At 47.2% G+C, this 20707-nt stretch overlaps 1 protein-coding gene across 11 annotated transcripts in view; it reads right to left on the reverse strand.

Annotated features, from left to right (window-relative positions):
• Positions 1-20707, reverse strand: part of SNX29 (sorting nexin 29) — a 584658-nt gene that overhangs the window by 430443 nt on the left and 133508 nt on the right. For all 11 annotated transcript variants that reach the window (XM_063717589.1, XM_063717588.1, XM_054534732.2 and 8 more), the window contains 2 exons: positions 14289-14352; positions 11246-11374 (listed from right to left, as the gene is read on the reverse strand). In XM_063717589.1, coding sequence (XP_063573659.1) covers positions 11246-11374; positions 14289-14352 — 193 coding nt within the window. The remainder of the gene's footprint in view (positions 1-11245; positions 11375-14288; positions 14353-20707) is intronic.

Below are 20707 nucleotides of genomic sequence, written 5' to 3' on the forward strand. Positions count from 1 at the left end.
GTCAGCCGGCCCATGCCGCTGCTCTGTCTGCGAAGTAGCCATTCTTTTGCTTCTTTACTTTCTCTAATAAACATGCCTTCACTTTAAGGACTTGCCCTGAATTCTTTCTTGCACAAGATCCAACAACTCTCTCTTGGGATCTGGATCAAGACCCCTTTCCATTAGCACTATCAGCACTTACAGCACGGAGCCGAGGATACTAACTGTCCTGAAAGGCCAAGGCAGTACCACACAACCAAGATCAGCCTACCTCCTGCAATACTTCAATCGTCCCGTGGCCATTCATGTAGGCGGAAACCTTACTTATAATCTGAGCCTAGAAAGGAATGCCTTTCATATATACTGACTATGCCAGGTTTACTTTACAGTTCACCCACTCTCTGCTCTTTTTCTGGACTCCTTCTAAAGAATGACTTCTGATCTTCTTGCCTTCTTAAAATCAAAACTCATCCATGAGAAGGAGGTGCAAGCACTTGGCGTCAGCATGTTTTCTGGCAGAGCTGCACCCGACCAATATGTACTGAAATCTATTTTGTATTATAAATTCCTTTCCTTTCATTTCTCTTTCATATTAGAATGTTCTCCTGATTTTTAAATTACTTGTGTAAATAGGTTATATTCGCTATAAATTTCATTTCAGAAGGGGGCATTACCAAATATTTTTATTTAAAACAGATATTGAGTCTGCTAAGATCAATTCTAAATATGCCAAAGTAGCTGGACCAGCGGTTTGCTAATAAGGTCAGATTATATCAGACCAAAATATCTAGCCAAGGAAAAGCACAATGGAGAACACAGCAGAGAGCTTCGGGCTACCGCTTAGAATGGCTGAGCCCAGATTTCACCCACCAAGACAGGGTGCGCAAGACAGCTGGCACAAGAGTGACAGCACGGTAGTGTCACTCCGGAAAATCGACAGAATCCAAGTGTCACGAGCCCTCTGTGGAAGCAACCCACTGTCGGAGACATCTGCAGGCTACACCTCACCGCATGCACCCCCAATCTGATGGGAGGAACATCCTGGTTTTCCTTTTGAGCAAACTCTCCTCCATCTTTGCTCCTGCTCCATGGAGTTCAGGTGAGGGAAAGCCAGCCACCCCCAGCTCCGGGGGAATGGGACCCAGGCTTGGGCAGCAAAAGTAACACAGCTGGCCCGGGAAATGAGAGAGTGAATCCCAGCACTTCTCCAGAGCTACTGGAAAAAAGTCTTCTCCTCCCACCGGCATTGTTAAACTGATGGGATTTAGACTGGGGCCCCTGGGGGCCCTCTTGTCACCACAAGAGAAGAGTGATCTAAGAATGAAGCCAATACCGAGGGAAAGAGAGAGGAGACATGGAAAGTCATGGGGACTGCACGATATGCATGATACCCCCTGAGAGCTTTGATCCAGCCCAGCAAAAAGCTAGCTCTTCTCCTATAGGTTTAAGTTTCACGAGCCAATCAACTGCGTTTTTCATAGGCAGTTTAGGGTGGGTTTCTGTCACCTACTACTGACTCTAAGTGGTAAGATTCCTTTTCCTTTTTTTTTTTTGAGACAGGGTCTCTCTCTGTCTCCCAGGCTGGAGTATAGTGGTACAATCTCAGCTCACTGCAGCCTTGACCTCCTGGGCTCAGGTGATTCTCCCACCTCAGCCTCCTGAGTAGCTGGGACTACAGGCGTGCACCACCATGCACCGCTAATTTTTGTAATTTTTGTGTAGACAGGGTCTCACCATGTTGCCCAGGGCTGGTCTCCTGGGCTCAAGCTATCTGCCCACCTTGGCCTCCCAAAGGACTGGGATTATAGGCGTGAGCCACTGCACCTGACCTCTATGTGGTAAGATTTCAATGAATGGCTGAGGGGCTTCCAGAAAGCCCCAATTCCCAGAAAATGACTAAAAATACTGTCTTGGGGCAAATGACCATCCGCAGGTCTAAAGCCCAGCCTAACTGGCTGCTTTGTGCCAAGAGAAGATGCCAACAGGAAGAGAACCATGAAGGTGCTGGAAGAACTGACATTTCTCAGTGACACTCGTACCAAGTGACAGTCACTGGCCCCACGGTCCCTTCACTCCCTCATTTAGCAAATATGACTGAGCAATGCCAGGCACTGTGCTAGGTGCAAGCACAGGCCATTGCCCTCATGGATCACACAGTCTAAAAGGGAAGACAGGCAGTGCATGGACGACAACCCGGACTGTGACTGTCAATAATAACGCTATTCAGGAATACCGGCTCCCATGAAGCGTATCTCAGAGGGACCTGACCGGGCTCATGATCAGGCAGGAGATGGTGCACAAAGCCTTCCTCCCTCTTTTTTTTGAGTCTCGCTCCATCGCCCAGGCTGGAGTACAGTGGCCGATCTCAGCTCACTGCAGCCTCTGCCTCCTGGGCCCAAGTGATTCTCTTATTCTTCTGGAGTAGCTGGGATTACAGGTACACGCCACAACACCCAGCTAATTTTTGTATTTTTGGTAGAGACAAGGTTTCACCAGGTTGTCCAGTCTGGCCTTTAACTCCTGACCTCAGTGATCTGCCTACCTCAGCCTCTCAAAGTGTTGGGATTACAGGCGTGAGCCACCACGCCTGACCAACAAAGGCTTCTGTATTCATGTAGTCAGAAACAGAAAGCCCCATTCAAACTCTCTTGAACAAAAAAAGTTTACTGACCTACATACCTAGAAAGTCAAGAGGCAGCTCTGGTGCCTTTTGCCAGCAGCCTAGTGATAAAACCATGTCCACTACAGCAACTCTTCTTCCAGTGAAAGAACCCCTCTCTTCCTCCCCTCCTCTCATCCATAAACCTAGGCTTCCTAAATCAGATAACAAAGCAAATGTTAATGTTTGAAAGACATGTAACAAAAACTGAGTCTTATTTCTGGTCTCTACTAAGCCTGAGAGCAAAGTTTTGTTTTATTTTACATTATGAATTTAAGATATTCCTCCAAAGCATGTTTCTTTTACCAAACAGAATATAATAATGTGGGCTTCATAAAACAGTGACAGATTGGGCATGGTGGCTCACACCTGTAATCCCAGCACTTTAGGAGGCCGAGGCAGGCAGATTACTTGAGGTCAGGAGTTCGAGCCCAGCCTGGACAACATGGTGAAACCCTATCTCTACTAAAAATACCAAAATGAGCTGGGCATGGTGGCACATGCCTGTAGTCCCAGCTACTCAGGAGGCTGAGGCAGGAGAATTGCTTGAACCTGGGAAGCAGAGGTTGCAGTGAGCCGAGATCACGCCACGGCACTCCAGCCTGGGAGACAGAGTGAGACTCCACCTCAAAAAAAAAAAAAAAAAAGTGACAAATTCTTTTTTTTCAGTCTCATGTACAATGCTGCCATCTTGGCCTGGGGACCTCATCTCAAGCGGTTTCCAAGACTCCAGAAGTGCTAGCATATGGATGGCAAATTCTTGGTAGGCTTGCCACCACATCCCATTCCCATGGGCATGGCAGACATTGCTAATCAATAACAACACTCTTTCCTGTTGAGTCCTGACAGGACTCCAGTCCTTCTCAGCCAGAATCCCAGGCAGCGACTACCAGAGTTGGCAGCAGGATGAACCCTACTGGCTTTTCCCACCAGAGCAGGTGTTCTGAACTGGGGAGATAGCAATGAAAAGGCCCAGACCCTTGATTCCAAAGCCATCCCTAGCCCAAGGTGGGCTCAAATTCAAGCCAGAATTCCCCATAATTCAAGTCAGTATGCCCGACCTTCTCAATTCCCACCATTTGACTCTTGTGATAAAAATATAATCAGTGCCTTTGAATGGACACTGAAGAAATAAATGTACCGTCCTTTTTCACAAAGGACATAGTCTTCATATTTCTCCAATGATTTAAAAGCAAAGGAAGGCAGAAGCTGAGCCTTAAGGTGGAGTGTGAGATTTAAAGCCTTCATAGAAAGCCAGTAAAGGTTGCCTGGGGTGCAGGACAGCATGATCTGAGCAGGGGTCCCAAGGCCATTCCAGGCTGTACAGTACAGTTCTCAATCTCACACTCACAACACTGTCACAGAAGTTCTCACTGCTCAGCAGTCCAGCAGGGACAAATAAACAAAGGGACACACACTGGGCAGGTAGGGCTGGAAAAATAACACCAGGAGGAGCTGAAGGTCAAATGAAGGCCAGGGGCCAAGGGTTCTAAGATACTCACTGCAGGGGAGGCTTGTACAAGGAAAGGGCCCAGGAGATTCTGGCCTCGCCTCAGCATCCCTAGCCACCTACAGCCAAGGCGCCAGCCAAGAAGAAGAAATCAGGTGACGTTCACTGAGCACTTACTGAGGGCCTGGAGCTGCGCTGAGTGCTTAGGAGCCTCAGCTGATATAACCGTCCCAACAATCCTAGGAGAAAATGCAAGAGATATGCTTTTGCTGCCCGCTGCTTGCCTTGGGGACCTGGTAAGACTGTCAGTCATTGCCCTCTGCTGACTCTTGGCCGTAACATGCCCGCTAAAAAATCTTTCCTAGGCTGAGCACAGTGGCTTATGCCTGTAATCCCAACACTTTGGGAGGCTGAAGCAGGGGGATCATTTGAAGTCAGGAGTTCAATACCAGCCTGGCCAACATGGTGAAACCCCGTCTCTACGAAAAATACAAAAATTAGCCAGGTGTGGTGGCGGGCACCTGTAATCCCAGCTACTCAGGAGACTGAGGCAGGAGAATTGCTTGAACCCAGGAGGTGGAGGTTGCAGTGAGCTGAGATCACACCAATGCACTCTAGCCTGGGTGACAGAGCAAGACTCTGTCTCAAAACAACAACAAAAAAAAACTTTCCTAAAATGTTATATACAGACATTAGGAAAAAGAGTCTCTTCCCTTTGGATCCTGTGTGAGTCTCAGTGCTACCAGAGGCCATCTTTGCTCTGTGCAGAGGGCCTACCTAAGCATGACACCAGCGCGCAGGGGGCGGCGCTAAGGGAAGATGGAGAGCGCACTGGTGTCGTTGGGGGACCTGGGTCCCACAGTGCTTGAAGAAAGTGACCTGTCCTTGGATTTCCCAGCTACTGCAAGAAAAAATTCCCCAGGTGACCCAAGCTAATTTGGTGTGGGTTTCTGCCATCAAAAGCATGTTAGCGTCAGTGGGGAAACTGAGAATTGAGAAGTTACCAAGTGGCAGAGCCAAGACCAGAATCACTGTGCTGTGCTGCTTCCCTAGGTAAGGGTCGGACACGGCCCTCCAAAGCCAGCAGTGACCGTGACGCATCAACTGGGTGCTTTATGCCACTGCATGGGAGGAAGGAGGGAGAGTGCTCCATGCCACCCCAGCCCCACTTTAAGTTTCTAAATAGTTAAAGAACCAGAGAGGCTCAGAAGCATGAAAAGAATGGCCCCGGCCATACAACTGACAACGTGTTCATGTGAGTGCAGCAGAATTGCACAGAAGGAGGGAAAAGTCACAACAGGAGAAGAACCGCGAGGCCGGCCCCAGTGACATACACGAAGGGAAGTCTGGAGCGGTGCTCTGAGAAGCAGTCCAAGGGGCTCCCCCGGAGGAACACTTTCTCCACCACCTTGGTGACTCTCAACCAACCAGAAGCCCGTTCCTGGACCTGGCAGGTTGATTGTTGAGATGACATGTCTACTTAGGTGCAGAGAAAATACATGTGCTCCAATCTCTAATAACCAAACAAGAGGCCTATTCAGTCAGGACTCTTATGAGTGTAATGGAGAAAAACCACCACAAATGGTTCAAGGAATGAAAGCAGTGTATTGGCTCACATACATGAAAAGTCCAGAGGAAAGACAGCTTCAGGAAAGACTGGATCCAGGAGCTCAAATGAGACTATCAGGACTGTTGATTTCTCTCTCCCTCCATTTCTCCACCATATGGTTCTCACGTGGGGTTAGAATCTCCTCACAAAATAGCAAAGATAGCTGCCAACAAAATAGCAAAGAGAGCTGGCTGGCACCATCCTCTCAAGAATGCTGTAACTGGCTCTTATCAGACCATCCTGGTCACATGCCCTCCTGTAAAGCCCTCATGCATGGAGCAACCCAACTGTACAGGCCTGGGTGGGCTGCCCTCCTCTGGAGCCCTGTAGGGGCAGAGGGCAGGGGCAGCCCCATCAAACCACATGGACAGAAAGGAAGGAGCAAAGATCCACCAAGGAAAATTGGGGGAGTGTGATGGTGAATTTTGCATATCCATGTGTGTGGGCCACTGGATGCCCAGACAGCTAGATCAACACAATTTCTCAGTGTGCCTGTGATGATGTTTCTGGAAGAGATTAGCATGTGAATTTGTGGACTGAGTGAAACAAATGGCCCTCACCAATGTGGGCAAGCATCATCCATTCCATGGAGGGCCTGAGTAGAAGAAAAAGAAGGTGAGTTCTCTCCCTGCCTGATTGCTTGAGCTGGGACATGGCTCTTCCCCTGCCCTCGGCACTCCTGGCTCTCATGCCTTCAGACACAGACTGGAACCTACACCACAGGTTCTCTGGCTCTTGGGCCTTTGAACTATACCATGAGCTTTTCTGGCTCTCCAGCCTGCAGAGGGCAGCTTGTGAGACTTCTTGGCCTCCATAATTATATGAGCCAATACCTTATGATAAACCCCTTTCTAGAGATATATATACACCCTATTGGTCTGTTTCTCTGGATGACCCTAATATTAATACAGGTAGTATCTGCCCCAGGAGGAAGCAGATACCTGACGAGTATAGCAGGCAGCCTTCAAGGTGGCCTCTAGTGACCCCTGCCTCCTGCTAGTCACACCACTGTGTGTTTCCCTCAACACTGAACCAAGGTTGACTGTGACTACAGAATATAGCAGAAGCAATCACGTGTCACCTCCAAGGCCAGGTTATTAAAAACATGGTGGCTTCGATCTTGGGTGCGCTCTCTCCTGCTCCTGGGTTACTCACCCTGCGAAGTCAGCTACTGTGTTGGGAGCAGCCCCACGGAGAGGCCCACGTGGCAACGAGCTGAAGCCTCCTGCCAACAGCCACAGGATGAAGCTTGCAAGTGGACCCTCCATCCCCAGTCAAGCCTTCAGATGACAGCAACTCTGGCCAACAGCTTGACTGCAACCTCAGGAGAGACCCTGATGCCCTGGCTAAGCCATCCCCAGCGTTCTAATTCACAGAAATTGTGGGGAATCATAAATATTTGTTGTTCTAAGCAACCAAGTTTGAGGATAATTTGTTACACAGCAAGAGCTAACTCTGCCACAATACAATGACAAGAAATAGAAAATGACCCCCCACAATAATTCAAGAACCCATTTACTTGCTTCCTTCAAAGGCACTTTTCCTCTCTAAATGTGTGTCTTTTTTAACATATGTCTCATAGCTTGAGCTTTCTTAATTCAAAAGCAAACAAGCAATCGATTATTTTGAGGAATGTGACTTACAGAGCCTTAATTGCAAATGATTATTATGCCTCTGCCTCAGGAACTCGCAGCTGCCCAGGGCCAAAAAGCACCAGGCTAGTTACATGACCTTGTTCTAGGAAAGCCAGTAATTCTTAGCAAAAGGAATGTGTAATCAAATGCTGGATCTGCTTGGTGATGCTCAGTTTTACAACCATGAACTCACAGCCAGCGAAACACACATATACACAAGCGCACACTTAGCATTCGAATATTTCACTTTTCTGAGTAGGAGACAGACTAGCTCCTAATTCTTTCTGCACTATTGCTGTTAAAATAGAACTTTTGATGAAGTAAGGTGTCATAATTATCATATTCAAGAAAAACGATAATGATAGTTAACATTTACTGAGTATTTATCAAGCACATTGAGCCAATACATGGTCTCTCGTTTTATTTATTCAACAAAACTCTATGAGGTAAAGAGTTTACTTATTACCATTTTAAAACTAAGGAAACAGGCCAAGAGCAGTGGCTCATGCCTGTAATCCCAGCACTTCAGGAGGCCGAGGTGGGTAGATCACTTGAGCCCAGGAGTTTGAAACCAGCCTGGGCAACATGGTAAAACCCCATCTGTACAAAAAGATACAAAAATTAGCTGGATATGGTGGTGCATGCCTGTAGTCCCAGCTACTCAGAGGCTGAAGTGGGAGAATTGCTTGAGCCCAGGAGGCAGAGGTTGCAGTGAGCTGAGATCGCATCACTGCACTCCAGCCTGGGTGACAGAGTGAGACACTATCTTAAAAACACTAAGGAAACAGAAACAGAGAAGTTAAGTAATTCACCCAAGGTCACACAACTAGTAAGCAGGAGAGCCATGGTCCCACCCCATCACTATAAGGCAGGCACCTGTACCACAAAGCCCTAGCTGTACCCACCTGCACTGTGAAACCTGCACCTGAACACGCATGCACCTGAGGAAAGCGTGGCCCAGTGCACTGAGCCTCACCTTCCAGCCTGCGACACTCCACTGCCCCACCCTGTGCCCCAGCAGCTACAGCATCCCCACCCCCATGCAACAACTGCCCGAGCAGGCCACTGTTGGCCAACACTGACAACTTCTTGCATCTGGCAAGAATAAAGTTCTGACCACTGGCAGAGGTTAACTCTATCTGGAACATGTCAGCAATGGAATTTTTCAAAACTTACATATCCAGCTGATTGGTGAGCCTGCTTCTAATTTCTCCTTTTAAAATATTGGTGTGTTTTACAGATATCTGTTCCTTCTGCCTGCAGACTGCAAAATTTCAGACACCTTAAACTCTTAGCTACCCACTGCTTATACAGGGATTATAAAACTGCCTGGTTAGGAAATTGGTTTTATCTACCCCATTTATGGGATAAAATTTTCCCAACAGTTATCATGCACTAAAACACGCTTCCTGTGGAATACACTTAAGACACCTCACTTGTGTCCACTGCCATATGCACCCTCACATCTTTTCCTCCTCATTCAGCCCCTTCGGCTGGATGAGATCATCCTCTCCACCCCGAGATGAGGAAGCACACATGTGCAGAAGTTCAGCAATTCACCCAGAAACACACAATTTGCAAGTAATGATGCGAAGACTCAAGACTACGCTGACTGCTAATACAAGCCATTAAATGACACGGAGGCCAGGCATGGTGGCTCACGCCTGTAATCCAAGCACTTTGGAAGGCTGAGGCAGGCGGATCACCTGAGGTCAGGAGCTCAAGATCAGCCTGGCCAACATGGTGAAACCCCAACTCTACTAAAAATATAAAAAATTAGCCGGGCATGGTGGCAGGCACCTGTAATCCCAGATATTTGGGAGGCTGAGGCCAGAGAATCACCTGAACCCGGGAGGCAGAGGTTGCAGTGAGCCGAGATCACATCACTGCACTCCAGCCTGGGCATGACACGGCAAGACTCCATTTATTTAAAAAAAAAAAAAAAAAAAAGACAGGGCATATAATTTTGTTTCTCTTTGCTCACTAAGAACCACATTCTCTAAAGACTTCAGACTTTATTGTGAACATTAAATACAATTATGCTGCAAAACTCTAGCATGGCCAGGCAAAAGGGTGGTCCAGGTGAGAAAATGCCAAACTAGGCACATTTTACACTATTTATAACAGTCATTTAACTGTCTTTGATGCTCTTGAGCTATCATTTTAAAATGTGACGAAAGGGGAAAAGCTCAAAGATTGGAAATCCAACATAGGATCATAGTGCCAACATTCAATAAGACATACAAAACAATTACATTAGAGCCATTCACAGCATCTAACAGCACAGAGAGGTAAATGCTGCTGCTATCAATTGACTTGACTCTGGGCTCCCTTGCACATCCACAAGAGGTGTTTATCTCGTGGTCTTATTTTAAAGTAGATTTACAGAACAATCAATAAACTGCTTATCTTACCTAAAATAAGGACAAACTGGAAACAACCTGAATGCTAAATGATCATATTAAATTCATCATTCCAATCTGGAACAGGCAATTTAATATGGCATGTTAACTCAATCAAATACCACATCCAGGTACATAAAAATGATTAACATAAGGCCTATATGGAAACAATAAAAGCTGCTTTTGCGCGCCCATGCAGGGCTAAAAGGTAAACTAAACAATGACAGGCATAGATTATATGTATAGTTAAAAAAAAAAAATGTTAGTATATGAAGAAATTCAGTAAAGATGCACGTAAGTTAGGATTTTGGGCGGTTTACTTTGCAGCTTTCTTTAATAGTACATAAACAAAGTGACAGAAAAGGAAATCAAATGGCTTTTAAATAAAAGGAGGCTCAACCATACTCTTAATTAGAGAAATGGGAAGGAAAAATTTTCTGCCAGCGCCATTTCCACCCCTGGCATTATCAGAGACCCAGAAGTTGGATCCCATGGCTGTGAGCACAGCTGCGCCGCAGCAGGCCCTCTCCCACACTGCTGCAGAACATGCGGCTCATGGCTGTGCCAGGCGGGTTGATGGTCCCTGTATGACTTACAAATGCGCTGCACTTTGACCCAGCAATTCCACTTCCAGGAATATTTCCAAAATATATACTCATACAGGAAAAAAACAACCAGCGCAAAGGTTGTTCACTGTGGCACTATTAGTAGTAGCAGAAGACTGGAAACCATCTCGGTGCCTGGCTGTCGGCAGACTGGTTCAACGAATTCTGATGCAGTCAGACAAGGAAATGTCAGGAGCTCTTAAAAAGCAGGGGGCAGCCCCACGCAGACCAACGAGAGCAATCTCTGAGATGTCAAGTGAATGCTGCATAGGACAGGCTACCATTTCACATCAAGGAAGAAAGGGAGGAGGAGAAGGGAAAGAAAAGGAAAAAAAGTATATGTACACATATCTGCTTGTGTGTGCAGGGAATATCTCTGGATTCAGTAATGATGACCCCCTCTAGGGAGCAAACTGGGTGGCTGGGATAAGAGAAGGGGACTTGCACAGGTTCACCTTTTGTATTTTGAACCACGTGCTTATATACTATTTACTCAATGAAATAAATTAAAATACATACTTTTTTTTGCTTTAGTCGCTATTTTTTTTTTTTTTTTTTTTTTTGAGACGGAGTCTCACTCTGTCGCCCAGGCTGGAGTGCAGTGGCGCAATCTCGGCTCACTGCAAGCTCCATCTCCCGGGTTCACACCATTCTCCTGCCTCAGCCTACTGAGTAGCTGGGACTACAGGTGCCCGCCACCACTCCCAGCTAATTTTTGTATTTTTAGTAGAGACGGGGTTTCACCGTGTTAGCCAGGATGGTCTCGATCTCCTGACCTTATGATCCACCCGCCTTGGCCTCCCAAAGTGCTGGGATTACTGGCGTGAGCCACCGTGCCCGGCCCAGTATGCTCAGGTTTTAATGAAGCCCCCATGTGCTCACCTCTCCATCCCTCACCCTCTCCTACCTGGCCAGCGCCTGGACCTTCATGCCCTGCCGCTCCTCCTGTTCAGCCACCTTCCTTTTCAAGGTGTCCACCTCCTGCCGGAGCACGGCTGAGTGTTCCATCTCACCATCGAGCAGGTTCCGCAGTGATCTGGGAAGAGAAGGCCCCATCTGTTCAGAAGCTGTCAACCCAGACCCCACTGAGCCCAGGACACAGTTCCTAACATAAGTCAAGTCCTAAGCCATGCATTTTCCACAAGTCTCTGCATAAACCATAATTCAAGTCTCTATCATGTGAACTGGAGATAGCAAACTCTAATTGACAGCCTTAGAGTAAGAATTAAGGGACAGTCATCTATGGCCTGGGCTCCATGTCCCTGATTGCCTGCGAGCAGGCCAGCCTTCTGACAGCTTAAATCAAGGGAAAACAATGAGGTGAGCAAATTCCAGCCAAGTCCCTTTACAGATACACCACTCAAAGATGTAGCACGTTACAAGGAGATCATTTTGTCACAGCTATACCAGGTAAGAGATTTAACCAAGGAAAGGATGCCAGGAGAGGCCAAAACAATAATCTGAGGCATAAAAATAGAATATATACTCAGATTATCTGACAAATGTCTAGTCTCATTTCCACCTGTGTGTATAAAACACACTGTGAGCCTGTTTCACTGCCAACTTCAGGTGAAACAAGCATATATATATAAAATATCTTATATCATTAAAGCATCTGAGATAGCAGAGATAGCATTTTACATTCCCAAGTTTGTTAACCCTCCAACAGGGGGCTTGCAGCCAGCACAGGATTCACCTGTGTATTTGTCATCCCTGGTCTTAAATAAAGGAGAGGACAGCAGGTCTTCTAGAAACCATCACCAGTGACCACCGAGGAGAGAGCCAACCATGGTGCTGCTAACCATTTACTTCATTCTACCTGGCTATTTCTGGAAAACAATTACCAACCGTGGTACATCTAAATACTAAATCCAGAGGACACTTGCCATGTGACATCAGGATATAAGCAAAAACATGGCCGGGCGGGGTGGCTCACACCTGTAATCCAGCACTTAGGGAGGCCAAGGTGGGTGGATCACTTGAGGTCAGGAGTTTGAGACCAGCCTGGCCAACATGATGAAACCCTGTCTCTACTAAAAATACAAAAATTACTCAGGCGTGGCAGTACACACCTGTAATCCCAGCTACTCGGGGGGCTGAGGCAGGAGAATTGCTTGAACCCGGAAGGCAGAGGTTGCAGTGAGCCGAGACCACACCACTGCACTCCAGCCTGGATGAAAGAACAAGACTCCATCTCAAAAAAAAAAAAAAAAAAGAATATAATCAAAAACATCTGACCCCCACCACACTCTGATCATTCACTGAAATCTCCAAGACTTGTGTTCCTTGAGAGCTTTGAGGAAATTCCCCTCTTGGGGCCTGGGGCTCCCTGACAAAAACACGGTATAATTTTTCCTTTCTTTCTGGGAAGTACAAAAAAATAGCAGACAGTGACTATTGTTCTTCACAAGGTAAGACAAAATCTATGGCTTCTTCCAAGATAATAGCCCCAGCTGGAGCACGGACAAAGAATTCCGCAATGGTGCAAGCCCTCTATTGAAAGTTTATTCTAGTTGGAAAATGGTGCGGTCTAAAGATTCCTTTTGAAGACATCCTCTTTTGTTTTAGAAATCATGTTTGTTTGCTTTTATATGTTTCCAGAAAGGACAAGAGAGAAGCTTGTCAAGCAGGACCAAAAATGAGGTTTAAAGGAGAATCATGACTGTGTGTAAAAGAGGGTGTAAGAGAGGGTGACGTGAACACACACACCCCTCTCCCCACGTCCCAGGGAGGCAGTTGAATCATGCTTGCAGAAGTTTAGGGGGTAACTACAGTCTATGACCACCCCACAGTCAAGATAAGTCAGATGGGAGCCAGAATTTCATCTTGCCCTAAGTATCCCTGATTTGGGCAAACTTTAAGATAAGTGCTCAGATGCCTGGAACGTGGTAGATAGACAGGCCTTTGATTAATGATGACTAAAGGCTGCCTAGAGGCCAGGCACAGTGGTTCACGCCTATAATCTCAGCACTTTGGAAGGCCAAGGTGGGCAGATTACTGAAGCTCAGAAGTTCAAGACCAGCCTAGGCAACATGTCAAAACCCCAACTCTACTAAAAATACCAAAATTAGCCGGGTATGGTGGCATGCGCCTGTAGTCTCAGCCACTCAGAAGGCTGATGTTGGAGGATCACTTGAGCCCAGGAGGTGGAGGTTGCAGTGAGCAGAGATTGCGCCACTGCATTCCAGCCTGGGTGACAGAGCCAGAACTATCTCAAAAAAAAAAAAAAAAAAAAAAAGACTGCCTAGGCTAAGGAGGTGATAATTAAAGGGTATAGGGCTTCTTTTGGGGATGATGAAATGTTCTAAAATTGATTGTGTTGATGTTAACTCCTGTGAATATAGTAAAAACTACTGAATTATACACTTCATTTTTTTTTTATTTTATTTTACTTTTTTTTTTTTTTGAGACAGATGCTCGCTCTGTCACCCAAGCTGGAGTGCAATGGCGTAGTCTCGGCTCACTGCAACCTCTGCCTCCCGGGTTCAAGCAATTCTCCTGCCTCAGCCTCCTGAGTAGCTGGGATTACAGGCATGCAGCACCACGCCTGGCTGATTTTTGTATTTTTAGTAGAGACGGGGTTTCACCAAGGCTGGTCTTGAACTCCTGACCTTGTGATCTGCCTGCCTTGGCCATACACTTTAAATGAGTGAATTATAGTGTATGTGAATTAAATATCAATAAAGGCTGTTTTTTAAACAAGAATTAATGATTGCTCTACCAAATTCTTAGCTTGTTCTATGAAGGTGCCATTATCGTAAGGTTCTCACTCCTTTCTTACACACCAGGCAAAAGAGAGATACCACAGTGGCATATCCCTGATGATAAGAAATAGCCAGTCACAATTTTTGCCTAGAAAGCAAAATGTCCCTCATCTGTTATATTCTGTCTTCCCCAGAGGCAGAATGTCAAAGAAAGAGGCTATTCCTCAAGCCTGAAAATCACAGTACCTGTTCTCCTCCTCCAGCTCATCCTTCCTGTTCATCATGGCCACAATGGCCTGGCGCAGTTCACCTAAGGGAAGAAAACAAAGTCAAGATTAATTGGCAGGTCTTGCCTGTTACCCCATGCCCTCACCTCTCTGGATTATATGCTATTAAGGATGACTTGTCTAGATAAGTTCCCTTTTCCCTTTCAAAAATAACTCTTATAACAGTCTAAGAGACTCGGCTGATCAGGATCCTGGATTTTAGAGCACAGTCTCTGCAGTCAGATCCCAGGTTCAAATCTGCCTCTGCAGCAGATTAACCTCGGGCAAGTTAGCAACCCCCTCTGAGCACCACCTCCCTTATCTATAAAATGAGATCTTAACAGTTACTATCTCCTAGAAGTGTTGTAAGAATTCAGTGAGACAATATGTAAGTGAGATGCTTAGGAATGGTGCCCAGCACAGAATAGCATTTAGCAAGTATTACTGATCAGTATCATTACAAGTCTTTGTAGAAATGCAACAGCAGAAGACAGGAAGATGGAGATAAGGTAGCCGTATGGTTCACAAGCCCAAGTGGGTTAAACTAGGCATATTTTCAAGAGTTAGGGGATTTATTGAGCTCCTGTCTACCTCAACCTTGAGAAATAAAAAGGATTTTTTAAACGATCTATACCCTAAAGCAGCAGACTAGATAGTAGAATTTTCTGAAGTGTGAAACAAGATCACCACGGGCAATATGGGAAATCAGCCCCAGACAGCGATGTAGCATTTGGAAGAGCAAGTATCTGGGTTCTGGGCCTTGCAGGCACGGGAGAAGGGGGTCCCCAGTGCTGCTACTCAGACGTCATAGCTGAAAATTTTATATTCCAGGAGGAAATTCTAGGAGGAAAAAACTGTTTCCCAGGAAGTTTCAGACACAGCAATGCTTGCCTGGCAAGTACAGCCTCAAGTAGCCTTAAGAGATGTAGGCCGGGCAAGGTGGCTCATGCTTGTAGTCCCAACACTTTGGGAGGCCAAGGTAGGAGGATCATTTGAGCCCAGGAGTTCAGGACCACCCTGGTCAACATAGTGAGACCTCATCTCAAAAAAAAAAAAAAGAGAGATCTCAGCCACAAGCTCCCCTTGCAAGAGCCCAAATCACTGCCCAGAAGCCACCTGTGAGAAAGAGAGGATGATGGACGCCAACCCGATCCACCCCATCACCCTGGTCTCACCTTTCCCCGCCCTCCCCGGTCCCATACATGGTGCATCTCCAGCCTCTTGGACGAGGCATCTGTGTTTTTATCAACATGGAAATGACTGATATCACAAGTGCAGCCAAAGCAGCACTCTGGTAGTGGGAATCTTTTAAAAATCCATCATAGAAAGATGAGCTGTCAGACCCTTCCGCCTTCCCCACGCAGCTATGACATCATGTTCAGATTAACGGTGGAGTAGGAAAGGGACTGAGAGCTGGCATGCCCCCCAAAATGTTCTTTCAACGGGCTTGAACCTGAACGCCATTCACTTTCGCTGCCTCATTGGCTGTTTTGTAACACTTTTTGGACAGTAAAGCTGGTAGGTAACGTCAGGGTGATTTCCAAAGATCAGGTAAATATTATACTTCGCCAAGCACGAGTAACACACACGAGCAGAGGAGCTCCTAAACATGTAATTTTCTCTCCTCTCCCCTGAGCCGCGCAGCCCATGATTTGTTTAGTCTCTATCATTGTGATTTCCTTCCTCTTTATGACGTGCCACACCTCACATTTCGAGTGAAACAGAGCAGCGCTCCTGCACTGTGGCCTCTGCAGAGCCTGGCCGCACAGGGGGGTCTCCTCTCCTATGGCTGAAAGGCAAACGACCATCCATCTCAACATCGGTTCCTTGCTTGGCTTCAGAAGACAGAACCACAAAACCAGGCAAGAGCACAGGGGAACGTTAATTTCAACCATCGGAAACTGATCTGAAATAAAAAGCAGCGTTGAAAATGCTGTGGACAGGATGGATTTGTCCACAAATGCAGCTGGGCAAGTAACCATTTGGGAAGCAAGACACCAGACTTCAATAAATCTCTGCTCCTGTAATGTACTGAAATAAATTTCTGGTACAATAATGTTTAAATATGTGAAATGAAGCAATAAAAACTACATAAGTATCTGAACAAACATGTATGCCATCATTCTTAACATGAAACAAAAGACCAGCTCCGTTAAGGAAATAATAATTTTGCCATAGTATCTGCACATCAAGGGCACATCTAACACACACACACACACAAAACTGGTCCATTGTTTGTGGAACTTTAAGCTCCTCAGGGCAGTCAACCGGCAGTGTGGAAAGAATATCAATTTTGGGGGTTTTTTTTGAGACGGAATCCCACTCTGTCACCCAGACTGGAGTGCAGTGACGTGATCTCGGCTCACTGCAACCTCTGCCTCCAGGGTTCAAGTGATTCTCCTGTCTCCCAAGTACCTGGGATTACAGGCGCCTGCCACCACGCCTGGCTAAGTTTTGTATTTTTAGTAGAGATGGGGTTTCACCACATTGGCCAGGTTGGTCTCGAGCTCCTGACCTCGTGATCCACCTGCCTCAGCCTCCCAAAGTGCTGGGATTACAGGCGTGAGTCCCCGCGTCCGGCCTTGAACACCGGTTTTCTAATCAGATCTACCTTTGAATCCCATGTCCCTCACACTTCAGTTTGAGGTTCCAGCAAATGACATCATCCTTGCTTCTCAGCTCCTTCAACTGGAAAAGGTTGCTGGTATCACCAGCCTCACAGGATAGAGCAGGGACCAGTAAAGTTTTCCCCGAACACGGCCACACCCACCCATTTCTGTATTGTTCAAGTCTGCTTTGATGAGTCGTTTTAACAGAGACCGTGGGGCCCACACAGCCTGAAATATCTACTGTCCAGCCCTTTCCAGAAAACATCTGCCAGCCCATCTTAGGAGAACATCACAAGTTCTTCCCTCTATGCCCCACTCTCAGCCTTCTTCATTCAGGGCTGAAGGCAGCTCTGCAGCAGCTGTGACACTGTGCCAATCAGGTGGTGCCGCTGGCTGTACCCACACAGGACACTGCAGACGGAGAGAAACGGAACAGCAGGAGGGCCACTGCTGCCTCAGACGCCTTCTCTTTTTATGGCTGAATATTATCCCACTGCATAGGTGTATATGTATATGATGTATATGATGTATATGTATATACATGGGGGTATGAGAGAGATGGGTGATGTTGGCCAAAGTGTACATCTTATCATTTTCTGTTAGAAGATGAGTAAGTTCTGCACATCTGATGACAGCATGGGGACTCTGGCTAACAACACTATGGTACTGTTTACTTGAAATCTGAAGAGACAGCAGACTTTAAGTGTCCTCATTACACACATTAACACAAAAAATGTTCACTCGGGGAGGTGGTGTGTATATGTTCATCTGATTGTGGTAGTCATTACGAAACGTAGAGATACATCAAATCATCATGTTGTATGCCCTGAATATATATAATTTTTGTCATATAGTTAAAATTTTTAAAAAATTAGGCCAGGCACGGTGGCTCATGCCTGTAATCCCAGCCCTTTGGAGGCTGAGGTGGGCGGATCACTTGAGGTCAGGAGTTTGAGACCAGCCTGGCCAACATGGTGAAACCTCATCTCTACTAAAAATACAAAAATTAGCTGGGTGTGGTGGCAGGCGCCTGTAATTCCAGCTACTTGGGAGGCTGAGGCGGGAGAATTGCTTGAAACTGGGAGGCAGAGATTGCAGTGAGCCGAGATTATGCCACCACACTCCAGTCTGGGTGACAGAGTGAGACTCCACCTAGAAAAAAAAAATTTTTTTTAATTATTAATAACAGAGATGATAGGCAATGAAAAAGTTGGAGCCCAGCCTCAGTGGTGCTGTGTGGATATAAGGCTGTATCTATGCCGAGGGTTCAATCACCGCTTCCACCCTGCACACACCCACATCTCCACCTAGGCCCTCTCCTGAGCTCCAGACCCGTGTCCTCTCTGCCGCTCCAGCCTCTGCCCATCTCCTTTGCTCCCCCTTGGTCAGACTCCAACGATACTGAACACACTCTCCTTCTCTCGTGCCTCTGTGTCTTGGCACAGGCTGTTTCCCAGCGTCTGGAAGTCCTGGCCCCCTCCCTGACTCCAGGTTGTCCTTCAAGCTTCTGCTTGGGGAGTGCCTTTTCTGAGCAGCTGGGGCTTGCTGGCTATAGCAGTCGTGGGAGTCCATGGGCCTCCCCTGTCTTACTCTTGCCTCCGCTAAGAGACTCAGTCTCCACAGGCCTCCAGTCCCACCCACCCCACTTGCAATCAGTGAGACCAAGGGTAGCTACTGACTCAAACCAAGCCCATCATATAGAGTCTTCCAGAAGTTCAGATGTGCCACATCCTGACAAGAGACAGGAAAGAAGGTGGCAACAGATGCATCTGGCCCAAGAGTGAAGAGTTCCAAGTCACTCCACCACGGTGACTGTGGAGTCACACTGAAATAGTGACTTGCTGAAAGCCAAGTGGTCAAAACACCAGTTTAATAAACCCATCCTGGCCGGGCACAGTGGCTCACGCCTGTGATCCCAACACTTTGGGAGGCTGAGGCAGGCAGATCACTTCAGGTCAGGAGATGGAGACCATCCCAGCCAACATGGTGAAACCCGTCTCTACTAAAAACACAAAAATTAGTTAGGTGTGATAGTGCGTGCCTGTAGTCCCAGGTACTTGGGAGGCTGAGGCAGGAGAATCGCTTGAACCTGGGAGGGAGAGGATGCAGGGAGGCGGAGGTTGCAATGAGCCAAGATCGCGCCACTGCATTTCAGCCTGGCAAGAGAGTGAAACTCTATCTCAAAAAATAAAAAATAAATAAATAAACAAATAAACCCATCCTTAAATGAAACCCTAAACTGGGCCCAGGACCGTTGGCTGGAGGCTCCTCTGTCGCCATGTACAGAGGCCTGGACAGAGACAAATGCAGATGCAGCCACAAGGCAGAGGGCCACCAAAAAGGGGAGCCAGCAAAGCCCTTCAAGGCAAGCCCACTCAGCCAGAGAAAGTACCGAGTTTGGCAAAGCGGCAGGTGTTGGAAATGTCAAGTGCTACTACAGAGCCCTGCAGCCTGGGGTGACTCAGTGAACTCCTCATTCCTGCCTTAGTCTCCTGCTGCACCACCACAGCCAAGGCGGCTACCCAAGGGCCAGCGGGAGAAGTGAGGGCCGACCTGCAGTGACCGTGTGGCCACAGGGAATAAAGCAGTCATGCACGAATGGCCACATTGGCTTCTGCGGGACTCTCAGCTCCCAGGCTCTGGGGAGCCCCTATGGGGTTCTGTGCCCTTGTGTTCTAAATTGGCGTGGGTTCTGTGTCCTCACAGTCAAACAATCCAAGTAGAGTTCAGCGATTCCCACTGCTCTTCATATGCACCTCCACGAAAGCACACTGTCTGCTGGGCTACAGGCGCCCATCTGCACCTCTGCCCACCAAAGCCCCACCCCCAAGCCTGTGGGTCCCTTGAGTACCAGGGCCCCAGTGCCCAGCACAGGACACACATGAGAACTGGTGAATGATCAAAGGTAAGATGCGTAAGTGAATTGATAAACAAATGAATGACTGACAGTTGTCCACTGCTAAAACGCCACCCTCAGCTCCAGGAACTGAGCATGGGATGAGCTGGGCAGAAACGTCAACCGCGTTAACCATAAGTTCAAGGCCTCGGCAGAGAACACTAACCAGCAGGTTCACACCTGTAATTTCCTGCCCCAGTGACAGAGATTCAGGCTCCAGTTGAGCTTTTTCCATTATGCATCTCGGGAATGCGACAGGCATGGGGAGGAGGGGACACGGTCCCATACATCATTACCATGACCTCAAACAAGACGAGCCTACAAAACCGTTCCCCTCCTTTCTCGGCAGTGACCACACGAATGCTCAATTTCGAAAACAACAGTGGAGCAGGGACCAGCCTCCAGTCCCCAGGGACCCAAACATAAACACAGACACACAGCCAGATGACGCACAGGCCCATTCACACAAATGATTACGGCCTCGGAGGCTGCTATATAAAGCACTGAAACAGTGACGCCAAGGGAGGGGTGAGAGGCGTCTCTTCTTCAGCCACTAAAGGCCCCCCGGGGGGAAATTATCCTGAGACTAATTGATCTTCAACTGCCTTTTCAAAATTAAAAAGGGAAGAGGCTGCTGACTGCGATGACTAGACAGGGTGACGTGTGGACGCATGTGTGCGCACACACACTCTCTCACATATATACATAGATCTGTGCAATAACTCCCTGGCTTTATATAGCATCTTTTTCCAAAGACCTCAGAGAGCCTTTACAAACACTCCCCTGGGGCCCATACTCAGCTATATTTAAAGACAGAGCTCATGAGGGCACATGCACAAATAAAGAATGTTCCTCTACGGGGATGGACTTAACCTACATCATCGTTTTTCAAAC

Source organism: Pongo abelii, chromosome 18, assembly GCF_028885655.2.
Source record: "Pongo abelii isolate AG06213 chromosome 18, NHGRI_mPonAbe1-v2.0_pri, whole genome shotgun sequence".
Classification (NCBI taxonomy): Eukaryota; Metazoa; Chordata; class Mammalia; order Primates; family Hominidae; genus Pongo; species Pongo abelii.